The sequence below is a fragment of the Apostichopus japonicus genome, chromosome 3, assembly GCF_037975245.1.
Source record: "Apostichopus japonicus isolate 1M-3 chromosome 3, ASM3797524v1, whole genome shotgun sequence".
Taxonomy (NCBI): Eukaryota; Metazoa; Echinodermata; class Holothuroidea; order Aspidochirotida; family Stichopodidae; genus Apostichopus; species Apostichopus japonicus.
The window spans coordinates 17,329,744-17,342,340 of NC_092563.1; the positions used below are offsets into that span (position 1 = coordinate 17,329,744).

Sequence of the window (12,597 nt, forward strand, 5' to 3'; positions counted from 1 at the left end):
TTGAACTGTCGAGTAATCATCCTTGTACTGTGAAAGCCCTTAACTTAGTGAAAATAAAGGGAAGGAAAGAAATTGTATATAAATTATAGCAGTTTTTAAAACATGATCTCATAGGTTTTGTTCCTCGTCATGTAAAATGCATTCCTATGCCAACGCAATTGATACAATATATGATTGTTTACATGTCTAGTTACATAAAGTGTGCACCAATATATAATGCTCATAAGCAGCTATGAAATTAATTCAATCTTTATAAGTTGGACAAGCAACTGTTTCAAACTTGGCTACAATAATAGTTATAAGCAGATGTATAGATGCAGTTATCCATAGTTGTTTAATTTCCGTGAAATTAAAAAAAAATCATAGATCAATCATTAGTGTTAAATGCTGCAACAGTTTTAGTTTTCTGTCTTGGAAGAGTTTTGGTTGTGCTTTACAATTTCGGTGACTTTTTTTATCGACAGGCGATTGACAAATACTTCTACGAGAAAGACCAATCCAATGGGCATAAATCTATTGACAAGACTCATCGATGCTGACCCAAATGACTTTACACGTCTCCTGTATGAAAATAGAACACCATTAGAATTGCTTCTTAAACAACAGAATATGGACAATGAAACAATGCAGTTACTAATAAATGTTCTGTCTAAAGCTTGCAGAGTTAGTGATCAACAATCAGAGAGAATGATAGAAGTTTTCAACATTGTTAAAGTAAGTAACTTTCTCGACATAAACTTGGTGCAATGGATCCCAAAATGGAATCAATTGTGTTTCACACAAGACGTTTTGGAAAAGAATTTGCTGTCCACACTCGATATCTGTACAAAAATGTTGGACAAGTTTCCTGGTACCGTAAGTGCTGTTGGGGTGACGATTTTCGTTTTGAACTCAGTCGTCGAAGTTTTTGAGAAAAATGACATATTCGTTACATCAGAAGTAAAAGAAAAGATTACTTCATTGCGTGATACACATGCAACCTTCCTCAGAGACAGCAAGGAGATGAGCGTTCGGAGAAATAGAAGAATGCCTGACAACTCCCGAGAACCACCACCTGACAATTTTAGAGAGATACCTCTGCTACCGTGTCCTGATGAACTGAGAAAAGAGTATAAACCGTTCTTACGAAAGAACATCGTTAATGGCGAATATGACGACCTAAATCATTATTTGGATATACATTATCGTCTTCTAAGGGAAGATTACGTAGCACCTATTCGCGAAAGTATTGCGGAATACACCGATGAACTATCCCGAAATGGCGCGAAGGCTAAGAGAAGGTTTCAAAATTTCCGATTGTACAACAACGTACAAGCTGTCGGAATAGACCCATCTAAAGGAGGAATATCTTACATACTCCGTTTTGATGTTGACAATCATGTGAAAAGGATAAAGTGGGAGCTCGGCAAACGACTTATATTTGGTTCTTTAATATGTCTATCGAGGGATGATTTTAAGACACTCATATTTGGTGTGGTAGCGAACAGTGATCCAAAGCAATTGAAGCAAGGATTTGTAGAAGTTACGTTTGACCTCGAACCTGATTTAGTGCAAGAAATCTTCACTTACTCCTTCAAAATGGCCGAATCTCCGTCATATTTTGAAGCATACCGTCACATTCTTAGTTGTCTTCAAGATATTAACGAAGATGATTTTCCTTTTGCACAATATATTATTAACACGACGCGTAAACCTGATCTCCCACTGTACATCAAAGAGAACCCTGAATGTAAATTTGACTTGAGCGACTTAAACAATATTTCGCTTGAAGATGCAGAGCAAATGTCGTGTCAAGTTGATGTCAAGAAATTAAAGGAAGTTTGTGTTCGGGATGACGAAAACTGGCCGAGTCATGAAACTCTAGGATTCGACGTGTCTCAAATGCGAGCTTACCAAGCGGCACTTCGGCAGGAGGTGTGTCTCATTCAAGGTCCGCCAGGCACTGGTAAAACGTATGTTGGATTAAGGATAGTGAAGACTATATTAAGGAATAGAGCACGGTTGGGCATCAATAAGCCATTAATGGTAGTATGCTATACAAATCATGCTCTTGATCAGTTTTTGGAAGGAATAACTGAATTTGAACCTCACGGTATTGTGAGGATTGGTGGAAGAAGCTCAAGTGAAAAACTGAGAGATTTTAATCTGAGTAAATTAAGACAAAGTGCTTCCACAGGCAAATCAGCAATTTGGGAATATGGGCAAGTCAGAAGAGAAATGGTCTCTACAGCTAAAAAGATAGAAAACTCTGAAAATTTAGTCCATGTTGCAAAAAAGGGACTGTTAAAATATCAAATACTACAACAATTTATGGAATTTTCGCATCGTAAAAGCTTAAATTGTCTACCTTACCTGTCTTCATCGAGTGATCCTATAGCTTTCTGGTTAGGTATCTTAGATGAGGTTGGTGAATGCTGTGTGGATCCAAGTAATACGTATCAAAAGGATGTTCATTTCTCTGCATTTAAAGAAAGAACGGAGCCTAAAAGAAATCTAAAAGCAGCAATTAATGCAGAGACGATCTCTGAAGGTGAGGAAAGTGATATTTCAGAAGAGAACAAAGTAGATTCTTTTCAAACAAGAGAGGAAGACAACACTGCCACCGAAGCTTTTATTGTTCTTGAAAATGAAGAGTTTGAAAGACGCTACATTGACGACGAAGATGACATTTCCGACGATGAGTTTGTAAACACCTTTGATTGTCTTGCAATGAAAATACCAGAAGAAACCATCGTTGCTCTGCCAGATGCAAATAATGAACAACTTACTGATGAAAGTGAATGGGTTAAAGTAAGACGCAGGAACTCACAAAAAACGGCATTGTTTATTAGGCACAGGCTTGCAGAAGGTAATGTGATGAACGAAAAAGAGATCAAACGAGTTAGAGATGTTTGGCATCTTCACAGTCACCAGCGCTGGAGCCTTTACCGACACTGGGTTCAACGTTACAATGAGCAGATTCAACGTAAACTACGTGACCTATGTGATGAATATAACAGAAATGCAACCGTTCTAAGCGAGATGCGAAGGGACGAAGATTTACAAATACTGAGAGAGAAATCTGTTATTGGTTTGACAACAACTGGAGCTGCTAGAAATAACAAACTGTTGAGACTAGTCGGACCGCGTATTATCGTCGTAGAAGAAGCGGCAGAAATCTTAGAAGCTCATGTAATTACTTCTCTGAACTCTTACACTGATCATTTAATTCTCATTGGCGATCATCAGCAACTGCGTCCAAATCCTACGGTCTATAAACTTTGCAAAGATTACAAATTGGATGTTTCCTTGTTCGAAAGACTTATCAATAATGGCATGCCTCACTATCGACTAACATTGCAACATCGCATGAGACCAGAAATTTCACAAATTCTTAAACTGCACAAAGATTTCTACCCGGGGCTTCGTGATCACGAATCGGTGATGAGATATGAAGATGTGCACGGAATAACAACGAACCTGTACTTTGTAGAACATGACTTCCCAGAAACGCATGTTGACGACAGCAAAAGTCGATCAAATATTCATGAAGCACAATTTCTCCTGTATCTTTGTAAATACCTCCTTAAACAGGGTTACACTCCGAATCAAATAACTATTCTTACCGCTTACAAAGGACAGGTTTACAGTATCAGACAAATTATGGAAGAGAGTACATTCGAAGGTGTTCGTGTTTGTCCCGTTGACAACTTTCAGGGAGAAGAAAACGACATCATTTTGTTTTCATTTGTAAGAAGTAATTTGGAGGGAAGCATTGGGTTTTTGAAAGTGTCGAACAGAGTTTGTGTTGTGCTTTCCAGAGCCAAAAAAGGTCTGTATTGCATTGGCAACTTTTCCCTGATGTCTCAACAAAGTGAACTATGGGCAACAATCGTCACGTATTTACGGTCAGAGGGGTTTATTGGTCCAAGTTTAAAGTTAGTCTGCCGTAATCATCCAGAGCGATGCATTGAAGCGAAAACATTTGCAGACTTCAAGGAAGCACCAGATGGTGGATGTAAGGAACCATGTTCTGCTCGACTCGATTGTGGTCACACCTGTCAGTTAAAATGCCACCCTGTAGACAGAGAGCACAGAAAAATCCTTTGCCAAAGACCATGTGAGGAGAAAGTGTGTAGTCTGAAGCATGTATGCCCCAAGAGATGCTGGGAGGACTGTCCTAAATTATGTCCAACATTTATTGTGAAGATGTTGCCATGTTCACATGAACAGAAGGTTCAATGCTATCAGAAACCACATAATGTTGTTTGTCGTAGCCCGTGTGAAAGGGAGTTAGCGTGTGGTCACGGTTGTCGAGAACTTTGCGGTTTGAAGTGCACTGTCTCCTGTCCAGAAGTAGTTGAGAAGGTATTCACACCGTGTGGCCACAAAGCGAAGGTACCATGTTTTGAGTCACTGTGTCCAAAGAAATGCAGAGCTTTGCTTAAATGTGAACATATCTGTCGTGGGACTTGTGGGAATTGCAGAAATGGAAGGTATCACGTAAGGTGCAAAGAAGTGTGCGAGCGACCGTTGATTTGTGGCCACATATGTAAAAAAACGTGCTCAAGAAATTGTCCCCCGTGTACCAGACCTTGCGAAAATCGATGTCAACACAATAAATGTCACAAAACATGCGGCGAAACCTGCAGACCTTGTAAAGAACAATGTAAATGGAAGTGTAAGCATAAAATTTGCAGAAGACCTTGTGGAAGTGACTGCGATAGAAAAACATGTGACCTGCCATGTCCACGACGACTAAAATGCAAACACAAATGCATCGGTCTCTGTGGTGAGAGATGTCCAAAGCTTTGCCGTAAATGTCATATCAAGGACGTTACGACCATCTTGTTCGGAAATGAGGATGATCCGAAAGCACGGTAAGTGAATAATATTGAATGGAAGTGTACAAATCATTCGTCTTTTAACTCCCGATGTCCATGATCATGATGATCACAATTGTTAGTCATTTGTTACCTTAACAGCCGTCTGGTGATGGCTCAGCACTGACAGACTGATTCAGTGTTATCAAAATACGAGACTGGGGTCACTGTTTATTAATGAAATATTAAACTAGACTTGACTACTGTCACAACGACTTTAATATATTTGACTAGATTGGATTCACTGTCTATACCTGTAAAATATTGACTGGTTGGTTCGGAGTAGTTTGAGTAACAGTGTGTTTCTAAACGATTGCATTGAATGTGGTTACTGTTCTAGAAACAATGAGCTCGGGTCAGTATGGGCCTTTACTGACTTTACGGCGGAAGTGATTGAATTGACTGTGTATGTTTAAAAGTCTGTCATGTAACGAATCGACTCATTCTGTGCCTTCTAACGACCAGGGAGAACCCGGGCACTTTTATTCCAACCTGAACATATTCTGATATTACCAACTTTCCGCAACAGAATTGAAGTACGAATATAACAGCATGAGCACCATTTAAACTAGCATACTCCAGTACGATTACGAATACAACATGCCTGTCTACAAGAGTTCGGGTACATTAATTTGCACTAGTTGCTTAAATAGTATCCAAAATGTCTCTACTAAAAGTACAAATCCACGAGGATGAGTAGGACTACAGGTAACTAGGTTATAATACCAGAACTTATTTAAAAATAACACATGCTCTATTTCTCCACCCAACCAACCCACAATCCATCCATCCATCTATCAGGCCATATGTCCGACCAGTTTATCCATGAATCATCCATACATTCATCCATTGATCCGTCCATCCATTTGCCGATCCGTATTCGTCGATTAACCCACCCGGTTATCCATCCAATAATCCATCCATCCATTTATAATCAGTTATCTAATTCTTAGTATCTTATAGTTCAATATGTTTATTACCTTTTCAAGGTTCATTCAACTGGAAGACTGTAACCACATTGTTGAAGTACAGGGAATGGATCGCTGCATGAAACAGTATAAAGATTCCCACGAAAACATGATCAAGGTGATTACTTTTAAACGTTCTTAAACCCAAGTGTTTTGTTATCACGTCTGACATAATTATGATCGGACAGATCATTACGAGCAAGTTCTGCTGATAAACTGTATAGGTCAGTGTGTATATTCTTATAATTATATGTTCGTTATTTACTCATATCCACTCAGTTCATACTATACTTTTACTGACAGTATGTCATGTTAATGACTGTTCATACTAAGGACTGTTCATACTATCAGAAATAGTGCTTCGAAGCATAACATGGGAGGACAATGGTCAGTGTGTATATTCTTATAATTATATTTTCGTTATTTACTCGTATCCACTCAGTTCATACTATACTTTTACTGACAGTATGTCATGTTAATGACTGTTCATACTAAGGATTGTTCATACTATCAGTAATAGTGCTTCGAAGCATAACATGGGAGGACAATGTAGAGTAGTATTCAGGTGCGTATCCAGGGGGGGGGCGTTGGGGGCGCGCGCCCCCCGGGTAAGGAAAAGAGGAGAGAAAAAAAGAGAAGAAAAAAGGGAAAAGGAGGGGGAAAAAAAGAAAAGGAGGAGAGGAAGGAAGGGAAAAGAAAAAGAAAAAAAGTGGGAAAAAGGAGAAAGGAGGGAGTAGAAGATAGCCAAGACCTCGGGAAGAGAAAGAGTAACAGTCATAGTTAAAGCGCTGATCCCTATTATATACACAGGTAGCCAGTGACAGATCAAGGATTACGGAAGGGGTGTGCGCCTCACCCTACCCCTTACATCGACAACTCCATTTTTGACGTTTCCATTTTTCCTCTCTCACTAATGTATCTATATAAATACTATATATGGTCTATCATAACGCGTGTGTGTGTATGGACGCCTTAAACAATTGTAGAATTGTGCTATATGGAACCAACTGTGGCTGGTCTTGAACTCGACCGAGTCGTCGGGGAACATTTCGGGAAGGGGGCGACCGCCCCCCCCCCCCGAGCAAATTTTCTTTATGACATCGCTAGTAATTTCAAAATAGACAATGCTTAGATGCAACTTACAAGGCCTGGGAAGTGTCATTCCCAGCGATCTGGGAGGCATTTTCGGCCAAAATTTTTCTTGTACGCTTCGCGCCAACCCATGGTGGCGCTTCGCTTAGATAGTTTGCCTACAGGCAATTACTCGCTACACGCCTGTTCGAATTTGTAAAGCAAAGAGCAGATATAACATCATATCAGTGAGCATTGAAATGCATTTTCCATGATGAACAGCCTCAAAAACTGTCTATGTGTGTAGTCAAAGGCGTAGGAGCCCAATTGGATTTGGGGGCTGTAATGACTTGCCCGAAAAAAAAGCCAAAATTTTTCGCGCGCAAAGCGCGCGTTCAACATATCGATGCCAATATCATATAAGCAAACATCGGTCATTATATTGCGTGGCATCGTGTACCGCACGGTCCGTCAAAGTTGCACAGTATACCGCCAAATGCTAATGTAAACAACCAAATATCCTATGTAGATGGGGAAAAAGCATACAGATCCATTTATGTCAAAACTCTCTTTTACAGTAGTAATGTCGGCCAAGCTTACAACTTTATTTTAATTACCACGGAGATCATTTTAAAGCTATTCATTGCTATTTATATTTCTTTTAGTAGGTGTCCGAAAAAAATTGGAAAAAATTGGGTTGCGGGGGGGGGGGGGGTTGGGGTGGCTGCAGCCCCCGCCTCCTACGGGACCTACGCCTATGTGTGTAGTGTTCGGTTTCGATATACCTGATATCGGAAATATCTGCTATTTTTCTGTTCCTTCAACCAAGTTTTACAATAGCCATTATAAGAGGTTGCAATATTTCTACACCAATAAATTAACTGTGTCGGAATTTTAGAAAATTTCCTCACCAACATTATTCATCATACTTTCCTCTACTCGTGCAATTTTGACCTGTCTGTTAGGGGTTCAAGGAGGTTTTTCTATATTGGTTATCCATAGATTGAATTTTCTGCAACATTATGGGTATGTTTTCAAGTGATTTTATTCACGAGAAATGTGAATTTTCAAATTCTCAACAAATAATGGGCTTGAAACTTTCAAAAGTGGGGCTTTCGGATATTCTGGGCCGTGACGTAGAATCACCTACAAAAGCAATCATCCATAGGACATGCAATCAGGTCGAACATGATGTGTGACTGGTGACAATCTTCAAAAAGGTTATGGATGGAAAAAAAAACTTTTGGGAAATACTTGGTTCTCAGGCAAAAGTGTACATCTGGTTGCTCATTTTCAAGCCCGAGAAGTGCCATTTCCGGTGATCTGGGGGGTATCAAAACCAAAAATTTTCTTGTACGCTCCGCGCCAACCGATGGTGGCGCTCCGCTTAGATAGTAATTCGCGCCCCCCGGGTTAGAAAATCCTGGATACGCGCCTGGTATTCTTATTGGCAAATTGTCCCAAGTGACTAATTTTAATGTTATCAATTCAAGCCGTGTACTACAATTCTATTGTTATTCGCTAGATATGTATTTCGTATATCTTTGTTGCAGTTATCAGGTTAGAGACAAAGAAGCAGATTTTACCAACACCAACACAAACAACGGACGCCTTTCGTCGTATATGAAACTAGATAGGCTCAATGTTAGCAACGTTTTAAATGAATGGGACAATTAAAGGAATTGTCTGGTGGAAGATTTTGATACATTGTTCTAGTTTTTTTCTCTCTTTCTAACCATGTAAAAATTGTCCACATTTTACGTTTTCCTCTTTTAGAAATATGGTTTTCAAATTTACCAGTTTCTCACCAAAAGTACCGTTTGTTCGAACGCATCAATATGGTGATTGACGTAGTGCTGGCAAATAGGCAAAACAGGCGACTTGAAGTTAGCACTCCCATTTCCGCAGCAAATACACTCTCACGTGTACACGCACGGGTGATTGCCTATTACATAAAACGTACCTATCGCGATCGTTACAACATTCCATGAACAGTTGGTATACGTATAGCGTTGCACATTATATAATCCCACACTCAAACCACAGTTCATAAACTGTTCTTCGAAATCGCTGAAATAAAATTAACGGATCAAATTTATTCGGAACACCAAAAGACGATGTCAGAGCAGTGTCCGATTGTAAACGTTAGAGTAGCCTCGTTGCGAACATTATTTGCGTTGGGGTTGGATAGCACGATGTATAAACAACGAAGATTCTGCTGTTAAAACTTATCTTGGGTTACACAAAGACCACGAAACCATCGATCTACTACATATACGGCGGCATAAGGACTTTTTGAAAACATATCTAATTTATAAGAAATTTAAGGAAGAAATGTATCTGTATACAAACGCGGTTTTTGTTGTGATTACTGTGGGGGCGTGGGTTATGTCGCAATCTGCATTAGCGTAGATGACTTCACGTTCTGTACTGTTCAAATCATATTGGAATGTCCATCCCAAACAATTAAAAATTTGTTTCTCTATCAAACGCAACATTAGCGTTCTCATACTTTGACAACATGTTTGGAAAATTGTTTATCATCTTTTAAGGTACTTTTTTGGGGCCACCAGACAATCCTTTTAAAAAAAAAATTCTACATTTCTCAACAGCTTCCGGAGTGTCCGTGGTGCAAGACCCCAATAAGGAATAACCAGAGGTACAAAAACATAATCAAGGCAATTAGAAGCGACGTTGAGAAAGTTAAAATTCAAATTAAAGGAGATACCCGAGAAATCAGAAGTAAGCTTTCTGATTTGATTAAAAGAATAGATAAGGAACGTAATGTTCTAGTAACCACCAATCGTGACCGACGACTCGAATTGACCAAATCTACAAAACGAAAAGGACTTGGGCAGGATACTCAATGGCGTGTCTTTTTCAACAACTTGAAAGAGAAGTTGGACAAAAGTCGTTACACGATATCTCTTGAAGACCTCTCCGGTATGAACATTATTTTGGATATGTACGATAAACTGCTAAAGATAAATGACGTTAAAGCCAAAGTTTTGAAAGGTATCCCAACTAAAACTATATCAGACATGAAAGAGTTCACACAATTTCAAGAATACTACGGGTTTCTTAAAGGAAAGATCAAGTGTTTCCAGGACACACCCAGCGATCAAGAAATCGAAGATTGGCAAAATGAATACCAACGGTGTCGACATAGTTTGTCCCTTGTGCGTGTACTAAGCGCGTTCAAAAATTCGAATATCAAACGCGATGAGTTGGAAATGGTAAACAATATGGCGCATGAAGTTTATGGTTTGTTGTCAGACGGATTTCCGTTCAGCAAAAACAAAGATGACAAAGTGAAAATTGTTTTAAGCGATATTAAAGATATAAATCCGCTGCTTCTGGAAATAGGCATCAGTGAAGAAGAACGAAAGATGGTTGTGAAGGCGATGGGGTTCCGTAAAGGTCATTGGTTTAAATGTGGCAATGGACACATTTATGCTATAGGTGAATGTGGGGGTGCTTTCCAAATAAGTCAGTGTCCAGAATGCAAAACGCGTATCGGTGGTTTGAGCCACCGGTTGGATGCAAGCAATTCACTGGCGCAAGAGATGGACGGTGCAAGTTTCGCTGCGTATTCAGAGGAAGCAAACGATGTGCTTAATTTCGATTGAACGAATATGATATTTAGGCAACTAGAGTCAGATTATAAGGAAAATTTAAATACAAATCGATCGTACTGGTAAATATTATTTTGTCGTAAAACAAATTGCTCAAAGTAGTATGTGTAGTGTTAGTATTGTACATGTTAAAGTTTAAAAAATTATGTTAGTGACGTTAGTGAGTCAATCTCAAACTAACTGTGGATAGAGATATACATTTGAAGAGAAGCATATGGTAAACAGAGCAATATATAATGTCTGCGGTCGTATTGCATTTAATTCTAACTATGTGGGTATTGTGTGCTTCCTTTCATTCTTTGAGTGGTGTGTGCGCATTATAAGTCGTATTATTATTATAATTTCTCTTTTCTCTTGTATTATAATGATTATTCAGTCAAAGATTTCTGAAAAGTGCCCAGTGGTTTTATGTTATCTGCTTCGAAGTTACATACATTGAAGTTTATAGGACTATCATTAGTAAGCTATTTAGATCAACAATTTAGGCAGAACTTGTATCTCGATATGTTTAAATCCAAGAAAAAGGTGCTAGCAATTTTTCTTCAGCATTTCTGGTTTTAAATATTTTTAAGTAAACTAAGACTCTGGAGAACTTCTTTAACGTTAAATTGACTATGACGTCGGTTTTTCGGTGCAGGCCTTAATGCCAGTGTTATTACATCGTTGATAAGTTATTATATATCAACAAACTTCATTAAACAACTGAGCATGACATTCAACAAAATTTGTACTTGACAAATTATACTACATTGTTAACATGCCATTTTAGGCTATAAAAGTATTATGTTTCCCCTAAGATTTTGTTTTGCATCTGAGGAACTGCTCCATGTTTTGTGCATTAGACAATATAATCCATTCATTCAGCTGTTTTACGGATATTTTCTTAAAATGCCCTATTGGCTACAAAACTGCCATCTGGACTAAAAGGAGTGTTTGTCAATGGTCTGCATCATATCAAAGATAAATATTGTGTCTAAAAACATCCTTTGAAGCTGGTTAAGAATTAAAAGCTATAAATCTATTTTCAACAACGAGAATTCTCGAGTATTATCTTGCATATAGATGATTCTGATTCCAAAGATTGACTACCCATTAGACCGATTTAACATTTTTTAATATTAATTAAGGTATATTCCTTTCACATTTGCCAACATTTGCTCATTTTTTAATTAGGAACAATTGTTTACGTAGTTGAATAACATATGAAACATAGGTTGATTGTATCAGAAAATACTTGTTCTTTAATTAAGAACAAAACATTTGCGGTATAAATACTGTTTTTTATTTGGCTCATGCAGTGCTTATAAAATCAATCAAAACGAAAGCTGAAAGGTTTATGGGAGCAGTGAACAGCAGAGCAGCGAGACCAAGAGACTCCTTTTTTGTTTATAACATTTCCCCTTTCTCTTTCTTGATTAAGCCAGTACAATTCTCATGTTTCTAAATGTTCTTGGTTAGGTAAGAAAACGCATGAAATAAAACATGGATGGTATAAAAGACTATTATTTCATTTGTATCCAGCATAGTTTAGGTGTGCATAATATAAACTTCACAAACAACGCTATCTTGTCGTTCTTTCTGGTATTATATATCACACTCACTTAATATTACTGTTATGTTAAATGTATGTATATATATATATATATATGTATATATATATATATATATATATATATATATATACATATATATATGTATATATGTTGTGTATATATGTATATATATATATATATGTATATATATATATATATATATATAGATATATATATATATATATATATATATATATATATATATATATATATATATATATATATATATATATAAATGTTAGGTAAAGATTCCCTCCCCCTGCCCTTATCTCAACCCACCCCAGGAACTATATATAAAAAATATCACCTTTTGGCAACTTGGAATTGGTTAAACAGTCGATTCTTCATACCTTTTGGGGCAACAACTTTACACAAAATTGGTTGTATACAAACGTACCCAGTGTGGTATACAATATTTGCCCCACATTATGTGAGTACAACCCCCCCCCCTCCCCCCCAATGGTGCCAA

General features: G+C 37.9%; 1 protein-coding gene across 1 annotated transcript; it reads left to right on the forward strand.

The window, feature by feature from the left end:
• The first annotated feature begins 465 nt into the window (after positions 1-465).
• Positions 466-12,095, forward strand: LOC139965250 (NFX1-type zinc finger-containing protein 1-like). The gene is made up of 3 exons (XM_071967421.1): positions 466-4,859; positions 5,852-5,948; positions 9,514-12,095. Exons 1-3 carry the CDS (start codon positions 502-504, stop codon positions 10,528-10,530), a joined length of 5,472 nt encoding a protein of 1,823 aa, XP_071823522.1. The 5' UTR covers positions 466-501; the 3' UTR covers positions 10,531-12,095.
• The last annotated feature ends 502 nt before the right edge of the window (positions 12,096-12,597 follow it).